Source organism: Patella vulgata, chromosome 1, assembly GCF_932274485.2.
Source record: "Patella vulgata chromosome 1, xgPatVulg1.2, whole genome shotgun sequence".
NCBI classification, from domain to species: domain Eukaryota; kingdom Metazoa; phylum Mollusca; class Gastropoda; family Patellidae; genus Patella; species Patella vulgata.
Genome location: NC_065879.2, coordinates 17,535,042 through 17,561,665, shown reverse-complemented (window position 1 = coordinate 17,561,665; position 26,624 = coordinate 17,535,042). Strand labels below are relative to the sequence as shown.

The following is a 26,624-nucleotide window of genomic DNA, read 5'->3' as shown; positions in this document are numbered from 1 at the left end:
GCCAATAATGTATTTCTATAAGTATCAGATCTTTAATGGAAATTTTTTATAGTTGACAAAATCTATTTCTATCGTTTGCCAACGATTCCAAATCAATTCGCGTAATTCTTCCAGAACTATAATTTTCGAATAGCATTTTATTTCTTCTTGAGGTAATGTGGACAAATTCGATAAACAATCAGGTTCAATAATCAACACCAGATTAAATATTTTTCAGTCGTTTTTTTTTTTTTTTAAACTGCTTTAACAATCGCCGATCATTTATCGTCAATAACCACAACTCACATTTGTGCGAGTGTGACGGACAATGACCAGAATATGCCCCCTTTTAACAGTTGATGCAAGTGCCCCGGTAACGTTTTCAGCCAGGGGTCACATGCGAACAACGTCTAAATAAACTGTTAGATTTAGTGAAATTTATGCTTATGGTGACATTATACCGCAATACAGATCCGAGTCCCGATATTAGACATAACCAACTACAGCAAGTGGCGGAAATTACAAGTCGATGCCGAGTTCAATAATGTTTTATTTATGAATGATTGATTATTTAATGTTTCGAATTTGATTTCTTCCATCATATTTACTTATCAGCCATGGAGGCTTCGCAGACAGATTTACTGGCTGAGGTGGCGGCCTTGGATTTAGATCAGTGTAAGGAAAGGTTTCAAGAAACTTTACCGAAAGTAATCGAAAAATTGAAAAATGGCAAAACTCTTGCAGACGAGAAAATGACAGCCGTGCAAGTGTTATGTAATAATTTATTACCTTGTGTAGAATTAGAATCCGTTGAAATGAACATATTCAGTAAATTATCTGGAGAAATTAAAAACATGTTTGATGAATTTTTGAAGTTGATTACAGATACATTAGGCTCACAAAAAAATAAACAAGAAACAGAAAACCAAAGTGAAATAGTTGACACAAACATTAGCAGTGCCCTTTATGAGGAAATAAATGTGTCACTGAGAAATATCCTTTCTCTTTTAGAGAGTGCTGAAACCTGCGTATTGTGTATGCTCCGACACGATGAAGCGATCTGTATCGGAGATATTGCGTCATTGCCAGAATTTGTCATGCATCTTGTTGAAGGGACATACAGACATTGTAAAGAGAGTAGTGATGTGTACAAGGATGATTTAAATTTATTTTCTGAAACTTTGTCGGCCATGTTTAAGAAATCTCATGCAATACAAATCAGTTTTTTAAGTTTGATGGACAGACTACAGCTTCCCGATACCATGACGACTAACAACGTCAAGGTTCTAAATTCAGTGTGTGACGGGTTGTTTAAAATTTGTCAGACTGTCACAGCTCTAGATGTCAAACTTATTGTCAGTTTGTGGAAGTCAATCTCGAGGCTTTTAGTCCAGTATATCCAGTTCCTAGCAGAAGTGGTGGATGTAACGGCTATGATCATATACCTGTGTCAAGAGATACGAACTGGTTACGAATATCTTAAGCAGCAATTACCCGATCTTGAACAACCAGACACATCATGGACTCAAGTTGACGAGAAAAGTTTCCAAAAATCTGTGAAAATTCTAGGATTTGAAATGAAAATCATCTTGAGTTTGTGCAAGGAATATTTAGAATATATCGATGAACAAAAATGTGATAAAGAAATTTATGAGTTATTGATTTTCATTTATAAAAATTCTCCGACATTTACACAGAAGATGTTTCGAGTTGAACACAGAGAAGAAATTGATCGACAGATTATGACAGCTTGTGAACCACTTCTTTCAAGTTTTATGGATCGATCTATTTTTGGCAGGTGCTTGTTAGGACCGATTAACATTCTTCAGGAAGATTGCTTAGCTCATTTACAAATGGTTATTTGTGTCACCAAGTCGTTTACCAAACTTTCTGAAGAATCACAAGATTTTTGGATGGGTAAAACGAAACCATATCAAGCTAACCATGATGATGTTATTGACACAGTTTTTCAATTGGTTGAACGATGTCACTTTGAACTCGCTGATCCGCGAATTCTGTTACCAGGAATCATGTGTTCTGGCACGGCTCAAAGATCAGTTAGTCTGTATGAATACCTAGCCACGCATATAAATGGTTTCATCGGAAGTTTGTTGAACAAATATTTTCCAATTCTAGAGAAGAGTTTGTTAAAGCCAATTTTTTCGTCGAACACCTTCGTTCAGATGTTAGCAATCGATTCTTGGTGTTTTATGGATAGATATGGCAGCTCAGTTTTATGTCGCTCGCATTTCAACTTTTTCCTGGATGTTCTTAAAGACCAGTGTCAGTGTTATCCAGTACTCTTACGTGATCAACAGCTTTGTAATCTGATCGGACGTTTATTCCGATTTTTGGAGCCTGTTGACCAGAATGATCTTATGTCAAAACATTCCATTCCCTTTGACTTTTTATTTTGGTGCGTTTGTCCAATAGTTGCAGAGCGGTTACAACCTCAAGAGAAGATGATAATCAATGATGTCATCACTTCCTGTGTAACACAGATTAACATGTGGTGCCAATCACCCAATCAAAACAAACATTCTGTGAGCTTAAACGCGGTTATTCTTGCTTGCGGTACTTTGAATAACATATTGCATCACATCCCCTACACTGACGCATCCAAATTGATGCCAACAATTACAGAAAGTCTTGCCCTAATATGGAGTTTTCTGTTTGACAATGAATGGGAGTCTTCTTTACAGATGGACATGTTCCTGATAGTTCTACTTCAGCTTCTGCCAATTATTCATCTACATCTGTCAAATGCAAAATTTACAGAAATTTTCGTACTTTTGAAAGAACTTGTTGAAAATAATCCATCAACGTGGCTATTGGCTGAATTAATCAAATTAGTTAGAAGTTTTTCTTTAGTGAGATTCCCTTCCGAAGAAATTCCTCTACTATTAAAAGATATATTATTAGCCTTATTGTCGAATCAGAACGGTTTACTAAGTCACATGGTAGTACAGGCAGTGACAATGTTTGCAGAAAGCACGCCTCACGGTGATATAGTTCCGAAATGTTTACAGACTGATGGAAACATCGAACCAAAACTTGTAAAGTACATTAACAAAATGCTAGTGATGGATATTGATTTAACAGATTTTCTCAAATCTCAATCGTCTACTTGGAAAAGCGGAAAAGTTTTATCATGGAATGACGAAAAGAATGAACGAAACGCAAAATTAAAATCACTTGAAAAAATCATGTCTGTGATTCCGCCTTCAAATAAAAGAGCACGGCTTGATGAGACAGATGAAGATCTGAATTACGAGACTTTGTTAAAGAACCTTGAATCTGATTGGTCAGCTTTACAAAAACTATCAAAATCTAATCCAGTTCCTGATTGGTTTAAGAACTCAAGTCGTTTAATTTTAGAAAAGTTTCAGGAGATGTGTAAAAATGTTGAATAAGAAATTCACAAATCAGTCTTTGCTAGTGGTCACATTAAATGGCAATTTCACCATTTAAATATCCAAGCGATTAAATTTGATTTCATGCGCATACAGTGTACATGTATGGTAATTCTTTTTGGTGCATTTTCAGATTGATAGAAATTGTGAATCTTTCAAATAAATATATTTTCCAGTGTTTGTATATTTTTGAATATTGAATGAAGAAAAATTTGTATTAATTTTATGTACAATAAGAAATATCAAATCAAACTAAACAAAAACAAGGGTTTTATTTTCGTACCCAAATCCAAGAAGTCTAGTTATTTTAATATGGAGTATTTATATTATACTAATTGTATATTATTAGGCCACACCAATATAATTTTCAGTTATTCAGGGTGTGAATAGCTACTTGAATCACATGGAAGATGTTTTGTTTAAAATTTCATTACTTTGGAACTAAAAGCTATTGAACAGTATAACCAAGTACTTTTCCTGAAGAAGCCAAAATTTTAACAGGTGTTTTCAAAGAACAGAAAATAAAATTGCTGTGGCTTTTGTTTAAACATGTATTTCTTATCATGTATTTGGGTCTTTACAAATGGTATAATAGGTTTCAATCACCACATTATGTGTGTAACCTTTATATATTTGTATACATTGTTGTAATTTATAATATCACGTTGCTACTATTCTATTTGCCTTTTTGTCTTGCTAACCCATATTTTGTTGAGCTGATTATAAAGAGAGTGAAGGGGAGGGGGGGGGGGGGTGTTGAGTGGTGTTGGTTCAATACCACTTTACTTGACCAACATAGGATCCTCTGGTTTCTGCCAAATGTTAAGGCCACCTACATTATTGAAATAATTTTCTACCTTATGTTGGTCCCGAAATGATCTAGTTTGTGGTGAATGGATGTTAAACCCCATTTCTTCCTCTACATGTATATATAAAGAGAATAACATTTGTTAATGATAATGATGTTCATTGTTTATTTTATAACTATAAATTAAAATCTTTATTCTCTTACACAACTATTTTATGACAATTTATTACCTTCCTGACTGTCTTCATTAACCCAGTCATGTCATTTCACCTTCCTTAATACAGGTACATCAAATTCTTGCTCAGGGAAGCCAAAATCCATTTTATCTGTAATACATAAAGCTTAGTCTTTTGACTGATATTTCAACATTGTTTCCTTTGTGCTGAAATAAAGAAACTGATATTTCGTGCATTTTGAATAGCAAAATTGGCAGGTGATCGAAATTAAATTAAAAACTCCGCTTATTAGGATAAAAAAGGTATTTACATGTACCGTAACCCCAACATTTTGGACCCTGATAATTCTTGATTGACCACATTAAAAACACAAAGACCATGGAAATCAAATTTTAGTTGTGTTATCATTTTCAAGTATAAAGAGACACTTGTCAAAATACTATGTAATTTACCAGTGTTTATATTCCATATGGTCTTTTTAAAATTTTCATGTCATCGCCCCTCTACAGGTCACAATGTTTATCCAATCTTACAAAATTTGAAATATTGGTTTACATGTATATCCCAAAGATCTCTGTTCCTTTCGATATTGATATGTATCAGACCCTAACTTCATAGATTATAGCCCCAGATTGTACAAAAAATCAGGTTTTTGCTTGTGAACACTGTAGAGGTCACAATTTTTATCCGATTGTGATGAAACATGAAATATATGTTTATAACGCAAAGATCGAACCGTAACTTCCTGTATTATAGCCCCAGATTTACGAAAAATCACTTTTTTTAAGTTTGTTCTACGTCCATCTCTTGCAAAATGTAGGCATATCATATCTTGCTTGGCTAGTTCATCCAGAGATTGATTTTTTTACCAACTATTTGTTGACATTAAGGGAGGGACAATCATCTATCTCAAGAAACTGTCATTTTCTTGATGTAAGCTGTAACTACTGGATGTAAACTTCCACGCGACAGAAACTAGGTCATTTTAGGACTAACATGGTTCAATTTTATTTCAGTAATTTGCTTGTGTGTAGGGGTCTTTAGCAATGGGAACAAGAAACCGGAGGACCAGAGAAAACCCACGAGGTTGGACAGGCGAGGCGACAATACTACTTGTGTCATGTACAAGCGGAGAATCAAAACCGCACCATTTGACTCAATACAGACCTTATGATCCAACACGCACGCATTAACCATTCAGCCACCCCTTCATATACGAATAAAATCATACACTCCATTCATTTTCTTATAAAATTCATCTGTGTATATTGGATGAGACAAAAACAATGAAGATATTATATTGTGACCTGTAGAGTGTCCACAAACAAATGTCTAGACCAATGGTTCTCAACCTTTTTCGGCACACCTTGGAACACATGAAAAAAATACCGGCACACCTGACTAAATATATATGAAAAGTGTTTGAATTTTGCAAAATAAAAACATGGCAAGTCATATACGTCATAGATCCTTAGACAGAGACACATTGAATGACCCAAACTAAATAAAGAAAAACACAACTACGAAGTTACCAGTAGACACCAGTGAATACTCAATTGGGATCACATGGTTTTTCTCAATTTCTTAGTGTGCCGTTCAAAATTTCGCTGCACACTTAGGAAGATCTCGTAGCACGACTGTGTGCCACGGCACACTGGTTGAGAATCACTGGTCTAGACAGACAGGGGCAACGACATAATATGTCCACATGAATGTGTATATATTGAAAGAGACAAAAACAATGAATATATTATTCACCTTTAATAAATATAACTGATATATTAAATCACATACATTAAAATTATCATTATATAATATTTACAACATTTTATAATTTATTTTTCTCTTTTTAAAGATGTATTATGTAAGAGCTAAATGTTCCTATTGCAGGTCTTTATTTTGGCCTCAAATGTTATTTAAAACATTTATTAACATAGCATATAATCAACTCTATAAACCATCAGATGGCCGAAATTTAAATGTATTTAAACATCCACAAGAGTTAAAAATTTAACAATAAAATGGCAATCAAGACTAAATCTCAGTTGTCAAGTACTGTCGCTATGATATTGAACAATCTATCCTATATCTTCCAACAGTTATAACTTCGATCAGAATAAATTAATTTGAATGAAATTTTCAATATATTCCTTTCTCACCATTATAGCAAGAACGTCTAGCTCTTTATCTAAATCTTACATAATCCATCATTAATCATTTGATTAAAAAAAAGGTGGTTGAACATCTTTGATTAAAGAAAGCTTGACTTGGGGTGATTGTATAATTTAAAGGGGGTTGAACATATTAATGTATTACTATATTCAGTTTTAAAGAACGGCTCCTTTAGACCATTATGTTAGTTTGAGAGAAAAAAAAGCATAAGTCATTTGATTTAGGCATAAATATTTCAACATTTGATTAATCTACAGATAAAAAAATGTCCATTTCGCAAATCAAATTTCCACATCAAATCAATGTGATGATTTCTACCCTCTATTATAGATTTTCTATCCGTGTAACTTGCTTTTAACTAGTACAGAAGTGATACTGTAGAGAGAGAGAGAGAGTTTAAAGTCCACTCGATACGAACCAGGTCATTTCGGGGCTAACATGGTTCAATTTTATTTTAATAACTTGCTTGTGCGTTGGGGTCTTTAGCAGTGGGAGGAAATGGAAGATCTGGAGAATACACACCAGGTTTGAAAGATTAATGAGATCAACCTATTTTGAAGTTATATCAACTTCAGGTATATATTATTTTAGGGATCGATCGCACACAACCTCACTTTGAATAGTTTTACCATTATTGTTCCAAACAGACATCGAAAATCAGTCCATTTGCTATGGTAGGAACAATTTAAATAATTAACCCTTTGAACCGTGGCCCAGAATACAAGCCTCTTCATCTCTGACAGCAACCTTCACGTGTTTACAACCCATGGCACCACAAGGCAGATTATTGGAGATAAACCAAGAAAGCAACCATGTAGTGCCTAAAATATGAGTGGTCGGTTCTCCTGCCGCAATTGTTACGAGTACATGGTTACGTGCATATATCGGACATCTTGGATGTCCCAGGCCGCATAAACGTTCAGGAGTTTGGTTTTGTCAAAGGCTTAAGTAAGTTTGCAGAACACACAATCCAATTTCTAGTTTATTTCACATGGACCAGACGTCATAATCACCATGGAAACCAAACTATGTATGGAAGATAAATCATTTTCATGGAGGAAAAATTAAGAGAGTAATATTCACTTAGATAATATTTCAACACACTTGATACGACCAAGACATTACAATCGATGAACAATGTATGATCTGTCAGATTCTGCGTGATTTCTGCGTTTTTTTGGCAACCGCAAAATAATATCACCCCACTTGTGTTCTTTCCAGCCACAAATCTTGTTAATATTGTGTGTAGCATTTGATACCAAGTGTGTATGTTCCATCAACACTAGACTATAAATCACGGAGTAAAACACTTGTTGCCGTAGTAACATCGTTATTAGACATACGTAAAGCTGTTCTCACACGATCTGCGTTAAATCCCATATCAACCAACTGCTGCACCTAAAAATAGAGCAGAAGAGAGGCGTTTTACATAGCATAAACCTCTTTCTCAATCCCATTCAGATAATATTGTTTAAAAAAACAAATAGAGCAGAAAATATTCAGATAATATTGTTAAAAAATAGAGCAGAAAATGTCCAACATCTGAATAATACGAGGTAGTCATCCAAAATATCTGATGATTACCTGAGGGGTATAAAATAATTACATGTAACGTATGAAGGGTGGTATATCATAATCGGTAAAATGAAATGAAATAGGGTTTAACGTCCTACTGTTCTGCTCCGACTATGCTAATGAAACGGGCAAACGCTATACAGTGTGTTATGAGGGAAATTTTGCCCGGAGAGCGGTGCTATGGCCTATTCTCATATCGAATTCCAACTGCCAATGGATCTTTTATGTGCACTTCCCAGTTTTTTGTCCCATCCAAACGACTATATATGTTGTCCCTTGCACTACTGCCTGTATTGAAATAATTCACAACCAGAGGATTTGAGGCCTACATACAAATAGTGCACTTGAGAATTTTGGTTCGTTTATCAAATGTCTGTATAATCTAGCCTACCTGTTCTTCTGAGACTGGTTGTTCTGGTTCCTGATTTTCTAATTGAGCTGCCGCTGCTGAAATAATGAGGGGCATGGATTTAACTTCAACAATTTAGTCATTTTGAGACTAACATATGGTCATTTATATTCCCATGTGCATTTAAATTTTGCAGTCAACATTTTGCCCACTATCCGAGTGTTGTTAGAGCTTTAGTAACATCGCACATGGATTATGCAAATTCTCTTCTATTAGGAGCACCAGAAACAGCTTTAAACAGACTACAAATAGCGCAAAACAATGCTGCACGTCTTATAACTAAAACACGAAAATTTGATCATATATCAGCTAAGTTACAGAAACTCCATTGGCTTCCAGTTCGAGCGAGGGTTCAATTTAAAGCTCTTGTGAATGTGTTTAAATCAATTTATTCTGACACCGCACCTAGTTATTTAAAAGAACTCTTTGATTTCTATACTCCCCAGCGATCCAACCTTCGTTCTTCAAGTGATCGTAGCATATTGAGGATCCCCAAATATAATAAGCGTTCTGGTGAATATGCTTTCTCCGTCAAAGCAGCAAAAATGTGGAATGATCTTCCAAAAACTCTTAGAGAGTCCTCTTCCATCCAGAGCTTTAAGACTAACTTAAAAACCTACTTATTTCAAAAATGTTTTTGAACTGTTTTGTTGTGAATGCGCTTAGAAACACTCATGTGTAATGAAGCGCTATATAAATCGAACAATAATAATAATAATAATAATAATTCTTCGTATTCCATTTGTCAAGAGATTTTCTACATAGAAGATCAATTTGTACACAAAACCTAAGATTTTCCATCAATTCCAAATGACAATGACAAGAAACACTTTTCTTTCAGATAGCGCTAGACGTTCTGTCAATCAAATATAACCTCAGACTGGCAGGTTGATGTACAATCTTGACAAAAGCAGAACGCGTATTCCTGAAGCAATGGCCCGAGAAATCCCTCTCTGGCCATTGCTAGATTGACATCTGATATTTGAGCTTTTGAGGGAGGGTGTCTTTTCTTCCCGTTCAATCAAATCTCTCCTAAGTAGCCTCCAGCAACATGACAGCCCTTCGTTTAATCTGGGGTCTTCTCTAAAACTTTGAACAATGATTTAAAGGAGTTAAATCACCAATATTTTGGGATCTAGAAATTGGCACAAATGGGTCGCAAGTCTCGCAACACATGTAATAATGTAATATGAATTTATATAAACTGTTTTACATTCAATCTTGTCCTTTTTACTGTGAATTGTTATCAGTTATGTTCGGCGAAATACGCCAGAAGTCTCAACCGCAAGTCAGTTTCTAGCGTCTGGTTATTCCAGTCAACACCGATATTATTTATTGCGCATGCTCTCCAAATAAGAATATGATATCACCGTTTGACATGACTTGTGGAATATGTCTAGCCTCATTCTTTGAGCACCTTGTTACAAATGGCGCTGAAACGCATTATGGTACACGATTCGTGTACCAATGGTAAAATGTTTATTTTGTCTTAAATATTGGATATCAGAAGCCCATCTTTTCCAGGTAAGATCACAACACCAATGTTGATTTAAATGTTGATTTTGGATGATATTGAGTTACGGACTTAGCTACTTTAAGGTATTAAAAACGGTGAAAGTATTGTTCATCTTCAAGCAGTATTGTTTACTACACTGAGCCGTTTGGTAGCCTCATTTGTCATGCAAACATATCTGGAGCCCTGTTTAAACTTGAATGATATTGTTATGCAGTTGGGTATTGGTTGTTACTCGGACTATTGACCAGTGATAATTTGGAACAGAAATTTGCTTTCGTTACATCAGTGTTTGAGTGGGATTAGGTCTAATCAAACGAAACACTGCGAGAAGTATGGTGGAACGTGATTCCAGCAATCGTCATTGGAAATGTCCGCTACCAATGGAGCCTAAAGGAAGATAAGTATCAAATATACCTGTATTATATCGTTGTCGTAGATTTTCCTGAATGTTGTTATTGCCAAATAATCCTTGAAATAAGTTCTGAATAAGAAAAATACAAATGGTAAGTGATAACATATCTGCTATTCTACAAAGGCTAAGCACACTCTGCTCAGCGCATGGCACTTTTATCAAAATGGGATGAATTTCCCTCAGTATCACACTGTATAGCATACGCCTGTCTTCATAAGCCCAGTCGGAGCAGAACAGCAGGATGTTAACCCCATTTGATTTTGTGGTCTACAGCATATGCAATCTGATTAAAACACAGATCCTTCTTCGTTTCGTTTTACTTGTCTTTACTACACTAGGATCTGGAAGAGTTGCTATATTACCAGTGTTTTGGTTGAAGTACAGGATAAGCCAATGAAACAGTCTGTTACGGCAACTTCTTGGCGTGCCATGCACAAAATTGTGGGTAAACCAATAGAAACATCAACGCTGATTGATTAATCAATGTCTGACGTCATAGGGTCAAAAGCCGCTCGTACGACCCCTGACACGACCTTTGAGTTCAACTTGTCAGATCTTCATGTAGTGTAGGCCATCGAAAGTATAAAAAAACGAAACGAAATATAGATCTGTATTTTAATCGGATTGCAGCACATATGTTAAGATATTAATGTCAAACTTAACACACCACCCAATGCCACTGATTTTATTATATACTAAGTAGTTTCTCATGCAAAAATAACAAAAAATCAATTATTTTAGATATGACAGGTCGTTTATATCAGCCTCTTTTGTGTCACATTCATTTTATGTTCCCAACTGATGCTCATCAAAACAATAAAATCATTACCTGTTGTTGTTGAGCATTTCCATTGGGTAAATGATTTGGATTTTGAAATGTTGACCACAACATCTGCTGTTCAAGACGATCTAGCTGTTCTTGACGCTGCAATTCTAATGTAGCGCCCATTGGTAGGCGTGTGTTTTTAGGAGGTGAAGATTTTAACAATCGTCCAATAGTTGCATCACACACTTTAGCTACGCATTTTGGTATCTGAATAACTGTTTGTAATTTTACAAAGTTTAATCGCCACAATAATCCAGCTACCTGTAAGAAAATATTTTAGCATTATCAACTTCCTGTATGATATCTGAACATCATCAAATTGATGTGTAAAATCTTAGCATTGTATAATATATTCTAAAATTATAAAATAATATTGATGTATAATATCTTAAGTGTTATCGAATTGATATATCTTAGTGTAATCAAATTGTATCTAATCAGTTTTTTAAAAATTAAATAATCAAAATTCTGATTTAGTATTTCAGCATGTTCTGCAGAAATATTTCTTCATCCAGTATTATTACTCAATGAGTCACAATGAATGAATGAGCCTGAATCGCTATCTCAGTGAGTCACAATGAATGAATGAGCCTGAATCGCTATCTCAGTGAGTCACGATGAGAAAGAGAAAGAGAGAAATGGGGTATAACGTCCACTCACACAGACTGGGTCACTTCAGGATTAACACATGGTTCAATTTTATTTCAATAATTCACTTGCACGTATGACAATTTGGCGGTTGGAGGAAACAGAACGATCCGGAGAAAACCCATGAGGTTGGACAGGCGACCCTACTCCTTGTTCGAACAAGCAGACAATCGAAACCATGCCACTTAACTCAATGACAGGAGTCTGATTCGTTGCTCACTGTGAGTCACGATAAATGGGGAAGAATATAAAACTTACTATAGAACAGACTGCTGCTAATCTGGACTCCGCTGATGTACTGGCTATCTGCAGACCCAATATATAGGTAAATGTTTTACCTGTCACAGGTACACCTACTATCGTTGTCATAGCTACACGTGGTATATCATAGTAATATGGTACAAACATGGGAAATACTAAACATAATCTGTTCATAGAAAAAAAAACCCATGATATAATATATAGCAGTGAAACATAATAATGTCATGGAGTGTCACTCTAATAAATACAGGACATGCCAATGTGTACACAGGACCGCTGTTTTTTGCCCCAAAACATTCTCTGTCAACACTGGGATCAAACTTGTGACCTCCAGGTTAACGAGTGAATACCTTACTGACTCAGCCACTGCGGCTCCTTATCCAATACAAGTATTGGGTTTTATTGCCCACTAGACACACACTTGGTCATTTTCGGGACTAACATGGCTCAATTTTATTTCAATATTTTGCTTTCTCGTAGGGATCTTTAGTAGTAATAGGAAAACGATGAATCTGCAGAAAAAACATGAGGTCACGTACAAGCGAGGAATCGAAAAAATGTCACTTGACTAAATGACAGACCTTGTGATCTGAAGTACACACAATAGACTATTGAGGCCCCCCCCACCCACCCATTACTAGTAGAATAAATGTGTATTTAATACTTACGGTCCTGAAGGTACAGACGTAATATCAAAGTCCAGAAAATTCTGACATAAATACAAACATAACAATTCTAATAACGTTGCTAATAAACCAGTTCCTAATAAATATGACTGAAAGTATAAAAACATTTTGGGTTGAAATGAGGTTCAGCGTCCTACTTTTATTCACCGATTGGGCTATGAGGGAATTTTGCCCAGGCAGTGACAACACAGACTAATCTTGTATCGAATTCCATCTGTCGAAATGAAATGAAATGAAATGGGGTTTAACGTCCTACTGTTCTGCTCCTATACTGGGCTAATGAAGACGGGCATACGCCATACAGTGTGCTATGAGGGAAATTTTGCTACTCTAATATCGAATTCCAACTGCCAAGGGATCTTTTATGTGCATTCAAAAGTATACACGGGACCTCGGTTTTTCGTATCATCCGAAGGACTAGACAGCTGTCCTTGTCAGGCCCTCCGTCCTGCATATTCCATCTCTCTAGGGTTCTTTTACATGCATGCCAATAAGTACACAGGACCTCAGTTTTTCGTCCCATCTGACAAGTCCTGCACCACTGACAAAAAGAATCTTGTTGGAAATTCCGAAGGAATTTATGTTATGAACAGACTGTATTTGAATTTACATTCTTTGTAGTCTGTAGGCTCAGCACGAATGGGTGTCCACCAAGTGGGCACAAAACCAGACCCAACTTTTTAGAGTAAAATTTTGCGTAGAATACGATGCCGAGTGGTAATCAGTCCGCCGTTGGGGCGTTTTCGTGATATTCGGGGTCAAAGGTCAAATGGGTTCATTTGCACTGAAAGTGAATGCGCAGTCTTTGTTGTATCATGAATATAAGCTGAAAATGCTCGAAAGTAATCACACTTTCAATAAAAATGTAAACTTGCTAAATTCACCTTTGTTCTTTGTGACCACAGAGGTCAAAAGGTCACATTTTCTGTTTTAGCACTAGGAAGATTTAAAGTAATAAATGTCTGCGTAAAATATAACCAGCGGGTGCCAGGCAGGATAAGCCCACATTTTCGAGAGATGGATAGAGAACGAGCTAAAAAGAAAGTGATTTTTCCTACAATCAAGGGCCATAATTCAGGAAATTACAATTCGATATGCGCAAATTTCGAAAGGAACTGAGATCTTTGCGTTATAAACTTACATTTCAAGTTTCAACAAAATCAGATAAAAATTGTGACCTCTATAGGGTCCACAACCTTGATATACCATATTTTTGGGGCTATTTGAGAACGAAGGGTGGCCATTTTGTCTGTCAGTTTTGGGCCGATTTTCACGAAATTCAAACTCAGCCGTCCTTAGTGTGTAACAGTGATATAATAATACGTTTTTTTAAATCAGATAAAAATTATGACCTCTATAGGGTCCACAAGCTAAAAACGTGATTTTTCGTACAATCAGGGGTCGTAATTCAGGAAGTTACATTCCGCTATGCGCGAATATCAATAGAAACCGAGATCTTTGGGTTATAAACTTACATTTATGTTGCACCAAAATCGGATAAAAATTATGACCTCTAGGGTCCACAACCTTGATATACCATATTTGAGAACGAAGGGCGGCCATTTTGTCCGTCAGTTTTGGCCCGATTTTCATGAAATTCGAACTCAACCGTCTTTAGTGTGTAACTTTGATATAATAATATGGTTTTTTAAATCGGATAAAAATTATGACCTCTATAGGGTCCACAAGCTAAAAACGTGATTTTTCGTACAATCAAGGGCCATAATTCCGGAAGTTACGGTCCGATATGTGCGAATATCGAAAGGAACCGAGATCTTTGCGTTATAAATTTACATTTCAAGTTTCAACAAAATCGGATAAAAATTGTGACCTCTATAGGGTCCACAAGCTAAAAACATGATTTTTCATACAAACAGGGGTCATAATCCATGAAGTTTTGATCCGATACATGCCAATATCGAAAGCAGCCGAGATCTTTTGGGGATAAACCTATATTTAAAGTTTCGTCAAAATCGGATAAGAATTGTGACCTGTAGAGAGTCCACAAACAATTGTGGACGGACGTCCGGACGGACAGGGGCGACGACAATATACGTCCACATGAAAATGTGGGCGTATAAAAACTAAAGCAAAACCTGTTCTAATTAATAATAGGATCATTTAAAATTTATCTTTTACTTTGGAACGTCGACAATGATCTTGCATAACAGAACCAAAACGCTTCGGAACCTGTTTCAAAAATACGTAAGAACTGTTAAATCAAAATCTCTCTGAATTAGTTTTACAACGAATGCTATACATAATGATACTTTTAACCTCGTCGTCAGATACGTGTTTTCCCGTCACAGATTAACGTCGATTTTCGTAGACTGGGATTCTCGGAAATCAACGCGACTTGCAGACTGGTGTCCAACACTGAAACCATTCAAATGTTTTTCAGATAACTAGTATCTTTATGTATAATAATCGCTGTGAAAATAAATCGGAGAGATTTCGATTTGACAGTTTTTACGTATTTTTGAAACAGGTTTCAAAGTGTGTTGGTTCTGTTATGCAAGATCATTTCCGACATTCCAAAGTAAAAGTTCGGTGCTAAGACCCTGTAAAGATAAATTTTAAATGTTCCTATTTATAATTAGAACAGGTTTCGCTTTAGTTTTTATACGCCCACATTGCAATGTGGTCGTATATTGTCGTCGCCCCCATCCGTCCGTCCGTCCGTCGATTTGGCGTCCACAATATCCGATTGACTTTAAAGTTATATACAGAGTTTAAGGCCATGAGACGAAGAAGCCTATTGATTTTCAGCGATTTCTGATAATTACTGCCAGAGTTATGGCCCTTGATCACTTCAAAAAATCTTGTGGACGCTCTAGAGGCCAAAGTTAATATCTGATTGACTTTAAATTTATACACAGTGTTTAAGGTCATGAGACGAAGAAGCCTATTGATTTTCAAAGATTTCTGATAATTACTGCCAAAGTTATGACCCTTGATCACTTTGAAAAATCTTGTGGACGCTCTAGAGGCCAAAGTTAATATCCGATTGACTTTAAATTTATACACAGTGTTTGAGGTCACGAGGCGAAGAATCCTATTGATTTTCAAAGATTTCTGATAATTACTGCCAAAGTTATGACCCTTGATCACTTTGAAAAATCTTGGGACGCTCTAGAGGCCAAAGTTAATATCCGATTGACTTCAGATTGATACACAGAGTTTAAGATCTTGAGGCGAACAAGTATGCTAAATCCATGATACAGTATTAAAAGTTTTGTGTACAAAATGTTAGCATGGGGCAGAACTTTATAAAAACCAAACAAATTCTAATGGTTTTCTGAGTTGTTGCTCTTAATCAGATTTTAGTGTATTATAAATGTTTCATTACCGAAAAAAGTAAATATATGCGACAACTCTTGTTGACTGCCCGGACGATTTAGCTGCTGTGGGCGTATGTTTCGTTGCCTGGCAACCTATCTTTATATTTTATGTTGACATTTTATTGCTTTAAATCTTCCTAGTGCAAAAATGGTAAATTTCACCTTTTGACCTCCAGGGTCACTAAAACTAAAGGTGAATTTAGCAAGTTTACATTATTATTGAAAGTGTGATTACTTTCGATCATTTTCAGCTTCTTTTCATAATACAAGAATGACTGCGCATTCACCTTCAGTGCAAATGAACTCATTTGACCTTTGACCCCGAATATCTCGAAAATGCCCCAAGAGCGGACTGATTACCACTCGGCATCGTATTCTACGCAAAATTTTACTTTAGAAAAGTTGGGTCTGGTTTTGTGCCCATTTGATGGACACCCCCCCACGCTGAGCCTGCGGTCTATTGTATTGTAAGTAAAATTTAATTTTCGTCAAACACTTTCTTATCTGTTCAAATATCCATCCCAAAATTTCAGCACATACGTCATTATTCAATATTAAATAACCGACATTTAAATTATCATTTTCAACCCACCCACCCAGTTCCGAGATTTTGCGAAGGTCCCTAAGCAGCAAAGAATATAAAAACTATGGATTTATTTTTGTTTAACTTACTGCAAATTTACGGGAGCCAAATCTGCGCTCAAAAATTCTAAAATAATAAATCAGTAATGAGCAAATGAAGAGATCTTTCATGTCTAAAAATGCCAGCTTCGATGTAAATAAACGCCATATCTGAAATTAAACAAATAGAGAATAATGATAATAAAAAAGTGAATATTTATTCAGCTCATTACACCACACCAGTAAGGGTTATGCTCAAAGCATGACACATTCATTATCCTCAGGTAAAAGTTTGATTTCCTCCCTTTACCACTAAAGAATGCAGCTGGGTTTTTTTTTTTGTGTAATTTCATATACCATTCTACCAGTATTTCTTTCAATAATTTGCTTGGGCTTATGGGTCTTTTTGCTATGCGAGGAAACCGGAGGACCTGGAGAAAACCCATGAGGTTTGACTGGCGACTCTACTTCTTGTCACTTGACTCAATGACAGACCTTATGATCTAACGTGCAAGCGTTAAACCATCGGCACCTAACCCCGCTAAACATCCACAGAGACTGTTGGTCTAGGTTCTATATTTTTCTCTAGAACATCTGATGCAACTTGTCATTTATTTGGAAGGATCTGTCATCACGACATCAGTGTGTTTTATTTACCTGTTGTTTTTGTAGAATTTGTTGTGTCGTGTAGATAAAATAGGGTTGATAATTCTGTAATGGTATATTCAGGGCAATTGATGTTACAACTGAAGTTCCCAGTAAACCTTTACTTACTGGAGCTTTATCTGAAAAATTGAAAAGTAAATCAAATAATGTCAACTAAATAAACAAGAAACTATTGATTTGTAAAATTGGTGAACAGCAACAGTGCATATTTACACTCTACTAGAGTCAGGCACTATAGAGGAAGAAGAAGAACATTGTAAGCTTCTTTAATTTCATCGTATGAGTGTCGGCACTATTGCACTTTCCTAGACCTTGGCTGTAGAAACTTTAAAGTGAATAATGACATCAAATTTCAGGTGACCAGATATAAAGTTAAATAACTCAAACGGGTGGCACTTATACTATAACCTTACATATATGGTGAAGACTGCATAAAGCAAACAATTAAATGAGTCTTACCCATATCAGTATAATTAATTCCATCATGCTTACTGTCTGACAAAATGACAATGAGTCTGAAACAAGTGATTTGAGGTGAGTGGCTCGGTGAATGCATGAGGCACTGTGATGGTCGAGGAAACTTGTACCTCAGTATTTTCCAGTGTGGTTTCACCTTGTCAGTGGCAAGGATCATTGTCTAGTCAATAGCCAGGACAAAAACACAAGGACCTGTGTACACATTGGTGTGTATGTAAAAGAACTCTTACTCTGGGAGTCTGAATTCATAATAAAGGCAGAGTAGTCCTACCCTACGTACAGTCTCAGACTGTAGTGCCACTGCCTGGGTAAAAATGTTTTATCATAGCATTGATGGTGCAGAACAGCATATCGCTAAACCCAGTTTCATTTCGACATGAGGTGAATTATAAGATATGTCACTATTATAAGGAGTGTGGGATGGCCGCATGATGGTGACATGAATTTGAAATGATGAATATCAAATGAATAGGCCTATTCCGCACTGACGATACAGAGAAAGGCCTTTAATTTTCAAAAGGAATCCACTTACAAAAGCCGGATGAACCATAAACTGAGAACATTCTATTTTCTGGATCAGAGTTTCAATTGTGTCTGAAAAACTTAACACCACGTAACTAGAAGAAAAAACCCAGTTGATTACATAATGGTCAAAATTGTCATTAATCTCAGAAATAATTTCTGAAATTAGAACGGAAGTTGATTTCGGAAACGGAAGCAAGGCCGCTAACGTCATAGGCAAGACAATACATTTTGATTAATATAAGAAAATTTTACTAACTAAGCAATCTAAAATGGTTGGTACTCATGGGTTTTGGAATATATGTCTGAAAAAAATAACAAATTAAGGTGAATGTTTTGTAGATATGGTTAGTGGGTTAGTGATGTAAGCGTCCCCCTAAAAAAACTCCCAGAGTTACTTCCCCCTAATTAAAAATCCGACATGTTGTCAAAGTCGATAATATCATAATTATCATTATTTTATCTGTTAGTTAATTAGTAGACTGTGTATAACCTATTACACGAACATGATCTGAACTAGTGTTTCGGAACCCCGAGACAGAATCTATAAAACTCAAAATGGTACCCGAAGACGACAGCGAAGTGTTTGAAATTACAGATTTCACAACAGCTTCAGACTGGGAAAGATTTATTGCTCGATTTGAAGAAATTTTGCACGAATGGAAGCTTGTCAACAGAGGGTATCTACAGCCTGTTAGAAAGGGTGATTTCCTAAATTGCAATTGGGAAGAAAAAAATGATGAACTCCAATTTGCTGATTTCAAATTTAAAGTGACCTACATGGTTTTAAAAACGTCATCATCTGCTTCCAAATCGGGAAAAGAAACAAAAGAGGAGGAAAATGAAGAAGACCAGGATGAAGGAACACCAACAGTTTTCTCCGATCTTATGAATATGGAAAATGATTTTCCTTTCAGAGCTCATTGTTTATCACGCTGGTATGGTCTTCAGGAATTCCTTATTATTTCTCCTGCTTCCACTACAGATGCCATTGATAGTGAAAGTCGGTCAAAATTACTCCTCAGTTCTGCTTCGATAGCGCTTAATAACACTGGGTGTACTATACCGGTTTATGTACAGGTTCAACAGAGATGGCGGAAACTGTATTCAGGAACGGCCATAGTACCCGGAGCCAGTGTAGAATTTGAAATGGCTCACTTAAAGAAAATCCCACAGCAATATAACCATTTAGCTGGTCTCCTCGATGTCTTCAAGTCGAAACTTGGCTGTGTTTACATTTCAATGCCACCTGTTTCAGTTTCTGTCAGATTCACTTACATTTTACAGGAATGGATTCATTGTCCCTGGCCTCAATCCCCACCCGATTTTTCATCATTTCTAGAATGTGAAGTTGGCTGTTCTGATTACGGGGTACTCCCATTTGGAGCCTGCATTGATCCAATTAGTGAACTGAACTTGTCATGCACATGGCCAAGTCTGTCAGAAGATATGATTGTTGAAAATCATGTTTATTCTGACCTCGATCCTCTCCAGGCTCCGCAATGGTCAGTCAAATTACAAATGACAGAAGACGCGCAATGTTTGTTGGGCGAATATCTCAGAGAGTTTTTAAAGTTGAGTCAACACAAAGAAACAACAGATGAATTGTTGGGACATATTTTAGATGAAACAGACAAAGACCAAGCTGGAGATATTACTCAAGCCCTTCAACGACTAACAGAGCCAGCAGTTGGCTACAACATACCTACATTGGGACATGTCGTTTCCTCTGCTACCACCAAATTAAAAATGAAACCAGATGAAGCTCCAATTCCTGGGGATATACTAAATGGAGTTTTGCTTTTTCTCTTCCCAGACGCGAAGAAGTCTGAGAAGTCTGAATCGAAAGAGAAAGAAACTGTAGAAAAGAGTCCGAGATCATTGAAACTAATGGAAGATTTGTCTAAACAGTTGAAATCGTCACCTGTCAATGGATTAACTCACAGATTAGCAGTTTGTTTCTGTATTGTCAATCATCACCATGGAGGTTTGCGCGCAGTCGCTCATCTGTGGCAAGAATTCGTCCTTGAGATGAGATATCGATGGGAGAACAATTATTATATTGCGGATGTTGAACATGGACAACCTAACATGAAGGCCAGCATCTTGCACCAAAAACTTCAGATGTTAAACTGCTGTATTGAACGAAAAATAAAACGAGAAAGTCTTGGTTATGGTCATGGTAAAGATTTAGAACATGATCCTACTCCTACAGACCATGCAGATGGCAGTTCACGACCCTTGTCTCCGACCTATCAGCGTCGACCGTTATCAACTAGTTCAAGATCACAATCTCCGTCTTCTGGATCAGTGGGTAAAAGACGTTACGAAAGCCTCGACATCAGTTCCAGTGATGAAGAATTTTTTGAATGTGATACAGAACAGGGGGATGATGAAGCAGATGGGGAGGACCATGAATCTTTCGCAGATACCACTTCCCATAAACCTGATGGCCGTTTAGCCCCTATAAAGGACCTAAAATTATTGAACTCCGGAGAACAGGTTTATATACCCATAACCCAAGAACCAGCACCAATGACTGAAGATATGTTGGAAGAACATGCTGAGGTTCTAGCCAAGCTCGGAACATCAGCAGAAGGAACTCAACTAAGAGCCAGAATGCAAAGTGCATGTCTGCTCTCTGATATGGAGTCTTTCAAAGCAGCCAATCCTAACTGTATCTTGGAAGATTTTGTGCGCTGGTATTCTCCGAGAGATTATGTGGTGGAGGAACAGGAAGGAGAGGATGGTGAAAAGGTGAAGACAGGAACTCTAAGTCCGAGAATGAAGATTCCAGGAAATATGTGGGTTGAAGTCTGGCAGAGTGCTAAACCTATTCCAGCTCGCCGACAACGTAGGTTGTTTGATGATACTAAAGAAGCAGAAAAAGTTCTTCATTTCCTTGCTTCCATGAAACCTGGACAAGTTGTCCTTCACATGATGCCGATGTTGATTCATGCAGCGATTGTTAAAGTTATAGAAAATGAGGATCAGGATACTGAAAATCTCAAAGTTTTGTTAGATCAAATAATGAACAAGGCTGCTAAAGTTACCAGGAGTCCATTGATGGATGCTCGTAAATATGAAGACTTGGTGCGGATGATCGAATTAGCAGAAACTGTTATCGCAAGAGCTAAATCCTTAAAAACTAAATTCACCACTGATTTGTTGGACATGTCTAGCGCAGAAGAGGAACTTCAAGTTTTTGTAAATAGTTTGTTACGTCAGCCAGAAGTGATTGTTCGTGGTGGACCATGTGGACCAGCTGGTTCAATCATCCATAAACTTTTTACAGCAGCTCAACGAGCTTCGCATATGGTTCTTGATGAGGAAGAAGGGGAAATAAAACTTGAGGAACTTCAAAAACCAACGAGTACTGTACCTGACTTCCCGCGACCCTCTGCAAGGGAGTATATTTTACGTGCAATGGTTCCCAGACCTGCTCCCTATTCACGTGTTCTTCCACAAAAGATGTACTGTGTTTTAGTGGATGACTTTAGACTAGCTGGTGCCTTTTCTAGTGACACTACTTTTCAGTGAACTGTGAATTTCTATTCCACATAGTGATAAATACAATGTTGTGATAATATTTTTCAGAAGAATATCATCATGTTATTTCGGATTAGACGACTGTTTTATTAAGCTAATTATAGGATGTCTATAAAATAACTGACTGAGGCCACACAAATTTGATTTTCTGTTCTTCGGGAACACCTGTAAATATTTTCCCTCTTATTTCTTTGAGAAAAAGACTTATTTAAAAACCAAATTGTGCTGTTCAAAACCTTTGATGTTTTAAATGTGTTTCAGTCTTTCACGTGATTCACTTAGAGAAAATTAAAATTGTGTGGCCTAAATGAACCTAATTGTGGCATGTATAAATTCACATTCACAAGATCAAGCCTAGAAATAAGGCACCTGTCATAGACATTGTCAGGCACACCTTCAGGTTTGTCCAACACAATCCCTCTGATGCCAGTCATTCTGTCTGGAACTAATTTGTATTTTTTCTGTGTTTTCATTGAATTCAGTAATATATGTCTGTCACAGACATCGTCAGACACAATCCTGCTGGTCCCCGTCTGTCACAGACATCGTCAGACACAATCCTGCTGGTCCCCGTCATTTTGTCTGGCAAATAATTTGTTTTTTTTCTGTGTTTTTATTGGTATGTGTATTATTAATACACGTCTGGCACAAAGTTCAAATGTCTGATAATAATTCATTAGCTAAAACAGTTATTCTCTGGCCTGATAAGGCCACAGTTAATTGTCTGTTTCTCATGAATGTGCTTGTATGCTACATTAGGTAATTATTAATTATTTAAAAATTTAAATCTTGTTTCTATTTCAGCAATTACTAATGTCATTGTTGTTCTTGCATGAAACGGCAACTTTCATAGCCTGTGAAGATTTGGTACAAAGCTCATTCTTGAGGGTAATGATATCAAAACTGGCAATCCAGTCTTTTTCATTTTCTAATTTTATTAAGGATATTGTTTTTATGCAACCATTGTGAATTGAATCAACATGTCAAGATATTCATGATATATGTACGTACATGTATATTTAATATATTATATAGATATTGTATATTACATGGTTGTCATAGTATATATACATGTATATGTGCATATTACATGGTTGTCATGGTATACATGTATGTAAATATACATGAACATTCATGTATATACATTTATAACATGTGTACATTTTATGAATGAATTGTTTTATTAAAGATTAATTTATTGCAATTTTGTTACAGTGGGATAATTGTGTAAGTAAATATGGTGGCCATTTTACTACAGACATAGCTTGACTTCAGGATATGTTCTGTGGTCTTATGGAGTCATCAAACTAGATTGTACACAACTCTTCAAGGGATACCTGTATGTATGTATATAGATAGACTAAAAAGCATAGAGAATCTCATACACTCTATTATTTGAAAGAAATATATATAAATCAACAAATAGTTTATTATTTGATAAGTCATCAAGCTTAAGTATCCTTCTTAAAGGCTCCACGAGTCATTTAGTGCTATAGGAATTCCTTGCAAACTACAATATTGTCAAAGTTTAATCTATAATGGGAATATATCAGTCAAAAAATGGTTCAATTAGGTTCAGTATTTACAAAGTTATGATAAATTGAAATTTCATTGATCTATGCTGCTCGAGTATAATCAGACACTGCCATCTTTTTTTGGTAGCAGAGAATCCTGATGGGCCTAGTTTAAATCAGATTAAATCCAAGCTGAAACTGTGAGATTATCTAGCGTTGCTATTTTGATATTAAATGTTAAATACGGGTAATCAATCTAACTACATATTCAGCGTGTATTGAGCCGTGAGAAATTTGTTATTTTAGCGAAAATGTCTACTGTCATGGATTAATTCTTCTGAGCTAAAATGTGAATAAGAGATTGTATCTATTATAGCCATTTGCATTAATCCATGCTAAAAATGCACTCAGATTGATTATTTAAAGGGACATTATGGAAGATTAGATAAAGAGCTGACAGTTCTCGCTATAACACTAATAACAGTTAAAAAATAGGTAATTTAAAGGGACTATGCTGAAAATTTTAGTCAAATTACTTCAATCTCAGCTGAGAAATTCTTATTTCAATAACACTGTAGCCTCGATTGTCATTGTTACTGTTGTTACAATAATAAACAAAGGCTTGATTATCCATTTTATGGTAAATCATCAACTACTGTTGAACGCAGATCAGATTCAAATCTGTTTAAAATCGGACCCATCAGATGGCATCGATTGTTGATTATGGTCTGGTCATGTTAATAGATGTTTAATTTATAGTTTAGGAAACATTTAAGACCTAAAGAAAGACCTGCAATGGGCAGATTTAGCTCTTGCATAATGTATGTTTAACATTTAATTAAGAAAACAAAACAAAAATTTGAACTATTATATCCTGGCTTGGATTCAATCTGATTAAAAAGAGGCCAGTCAAAATTTTTACCTGATACTTTCTGTATTAATAATGTTAAAATAAAAAAAACATTTATCTTTATCACTAATATGTGTTAATTATAGCACATATTAAAGATGATATAATTATGATTATTGACAATCATGTTCATGTGGTCCTCATACTGTAGTAATAATACTATAATACCTAAACATGTATCCAGTGCCGGACTGGTGGGCCAAAGGCCCACACAAGTACGCACCAAAGGCGCATAATGAGCGCACCCAAGGCACGCGAATGTCTGAGGGGGGGGGGTGTTCTCCCCCCAGGAAAATTTTGAAAATTGACAACCACAAACCCATTTTCAAAGCATTTCAGAACATTTAGATAACAGAATGACCTAAGAAAACTATCATTAGATGAATTTGAGAATTCTCTTCAGTGTCAAAAACAAAAACCTTTTATTCTCCGTGATGAAAATAATGCAAATTATAATATAAAACGTCCACCATAACACTATTTTGCCTGGTCTCCAGGCAGAAATCGAAAGTGAAACCCAAACCCGGAAGTAATTAATTTTTTGCGAAAAAGTCAAAACTGGGAAGTTTTTGGAGATTATTTTGGCGATAATGACCTCTGAAGAACTATGAAGAACAAAGTAGAGGTTAAAAGATGAATTCCACGGTTCTCGGTATAAAGTTCTTTCCTTGTAGCACACTTCTTTTTTTGTGTTGTTTGTCAGTCATTTTTTTCCTATCTTTTCTTTCTCCTGTCCTGTGTCCTGTCCTCTCCCCCCCTTCTTTGTTTTCTTTCCTCCCCCTCTCCTTTCTTTCTCTTTTCTTCTTTTTTTTTTCTTTATGGGCTTAGGCCCACTTTTTTTAATGAGCTTATAGGGCCACCTGTCACGGACAGGTGGGCCCAGTCTGGCACTGCATGTATCTTTATCACCACATAATGATTCCTGCCATGTGTTTTATGTCACATGTTAAAGGTGATATACTTATAGCATATGTTAAAGGTGAGCTATTCAACCCGTCAACCATGTTAACCTCAGCACCATGCTGTATTAATAATATTTTAATACCTATGCATGTAGTAGCACAGTTGGGGAGATGTTGGCTCGCTAACCTGGAGGTCCCGTGTTTGATCCCTGTGTTGGCTGAGAAAGTTCATCAGGATTTTCCGGCATGTTTCCTCCATGTTAGTGGTGCAGGACGAAGGGCCTGGTAAGGGATAATGTTGGTTGTTCGGATGGGACAAAAAACGAGGTCCCTTTTACACATTGGTGTGCACGTTAAATATCCCTTGGCTGTTGGAAATCGACTACGAGTACGCCAAAGCTGTCCACTCACAATTTCCCGCCATGTCACACTGTATGGCGTTTCCCAATCCACCCAATACCTCAATCAGACAAATTTAGACAATAACTGATTTAATGATATACAAAATATACAAATAATAAAATGATATATGAACAAATGAGTATAAGAACCGGTACAAGTTTAACAATGTACAGGATTCTCATAGTCTTTAGTCCAATTTTACCAGTATTTGGTTGAAGTCTTCTTTGTTCTTGGTGCTTCTATTGCTTTGAAGTTTAGTTTTCAGACAGTCCTTTACAGATGTCTTTTCGGCATTACCGTAGTAATTCCCAAGTTGTCAGAACTACACAGGATCTTGATGATCCAAAACTGACAGGATGAATAATCCTTGAATCGGTAATAATCCACAACAATAATCATAAACTTGGATTACAACAGACAGATCAAGTCTCTCAAAACAGCACAATGTAAAACAGAGATTATTTCTCTCAAAACAAAACAATAAGTGCAACAGCAGGATATGGCAATAAATTGAGAACACAGACGGCTTGGGGCAAATAGAAACTTACCACAAACGATGAGTTGTGTACAAAGTGATAAGAAAGTTCTGCCCTCGAACTGGTCTGGTTCAGCTTCTTTAGTTTTAGGAAATTCTAGAACTTTCTGAAACATTCTCAAATTTTCCACGACTTTCCAGAACCTTCCAACTTTTTTCTAAAACACTCCAGAACCTTCCAATTATTTCTAAATACTGTTTCCAGAAGTTTCCATGGTTTCTAGAATTTTCCAAATGACGATTTCTAGATCGGTAATAAACAATAGATGTTGATGAATTATCGTGACCTCAAAACAGGTGTATG

The 26,624-nt window shown here is 36.2% G+C and overlaps 3 protein-coding genes across 6 annotated transcripts; 2 read left to right on the top strand and 1 right to left on the bottom strand.

Annotated features, from left to right (window-relative positions):
• Nucleotides 1-497: 497 nt before the first annotated feature.
• On the top strand, nt 498-4,130 carry LOC126808892 (uncharacterized protein C1orf112). The gene has a single exon (XM_050533939.2). It carries the CDS (start codon nt 597-599, stop codon nt 3,390-3,392), a length of 2,796 nt encoding a protein of 931 aa, XP_050389896.1. The 5' UTR covers nt 498-596; the 3' UTR covers nt 3,393-4,130.
• A 1,988-nt stretch (nt 4,131-6,118) lies between these two features.
• On the bottom strand, nt 6,119-26,260 carry LOC126808915 (ubiquitin-associated domain-containing protein 2). 4 transcript variants are annotated; one of them, XM_050533985.2, is made up of 9 exons: nt 25,988-26,260; nt 17,501-17,628; nt 16,895-17,014; nt 12,864-12,970; nt 12,193-12,361; nt 11,290-11,547; nt 10,463-10,529; nt 8,515-8,570; nt 6,119-7,946 (listed from the first exon to the last, which is right to left on the bottom strand). In XM_050533985.2, exons 3-9 carry the CDS (start codon nt 16,973-16,975, stop codon nt 7,836-7,838), a joined length of 849 nt encoding a protein of 282 aa, XP_050389942.1. In that variant the 5' UTR covers nt 16,976-17,014; nt 17,501-17,628; nt 25,988-26,260; the 3' UTR covers nt 6,119-7,835. The 4 variants fall into 4 exon arrangements, with proteins under 4 accessions (XP_050389942.1, XP_050389941.1, XP_055955956.1 ...); XM_050533984.1 differs by lacking the exon at nt 25,988-26,260 and adding an exon at nt 18,519-18,689; XM_056099981.1 differs by lacking the exon at nt 25,988-26,260 and adding an exon at nt 17,969-18,247 and having other exon boundaries at nt 10,463-10,532; nt 11,296-11,547.
• LOC126808891 (rab3 GTPase-activating protein catalytic subunit) lies at nt 18,924-24,547 on the top strand. The gene has a single exon (XM_050533938.2). The coding sequence runs from the start codon at nt 19,067-19,069 to the stop codon at nt 22,046-22,048; it is 2,982 nt and encodes a 993-aa protein (XP_050389895.1). The 5' UTR covers nt 18,924-19,066; the 3' UTR covers nt 22,049-24,547.
• Nucleotides 26,261-26,624: the final 364 nt, after the last annotated feature.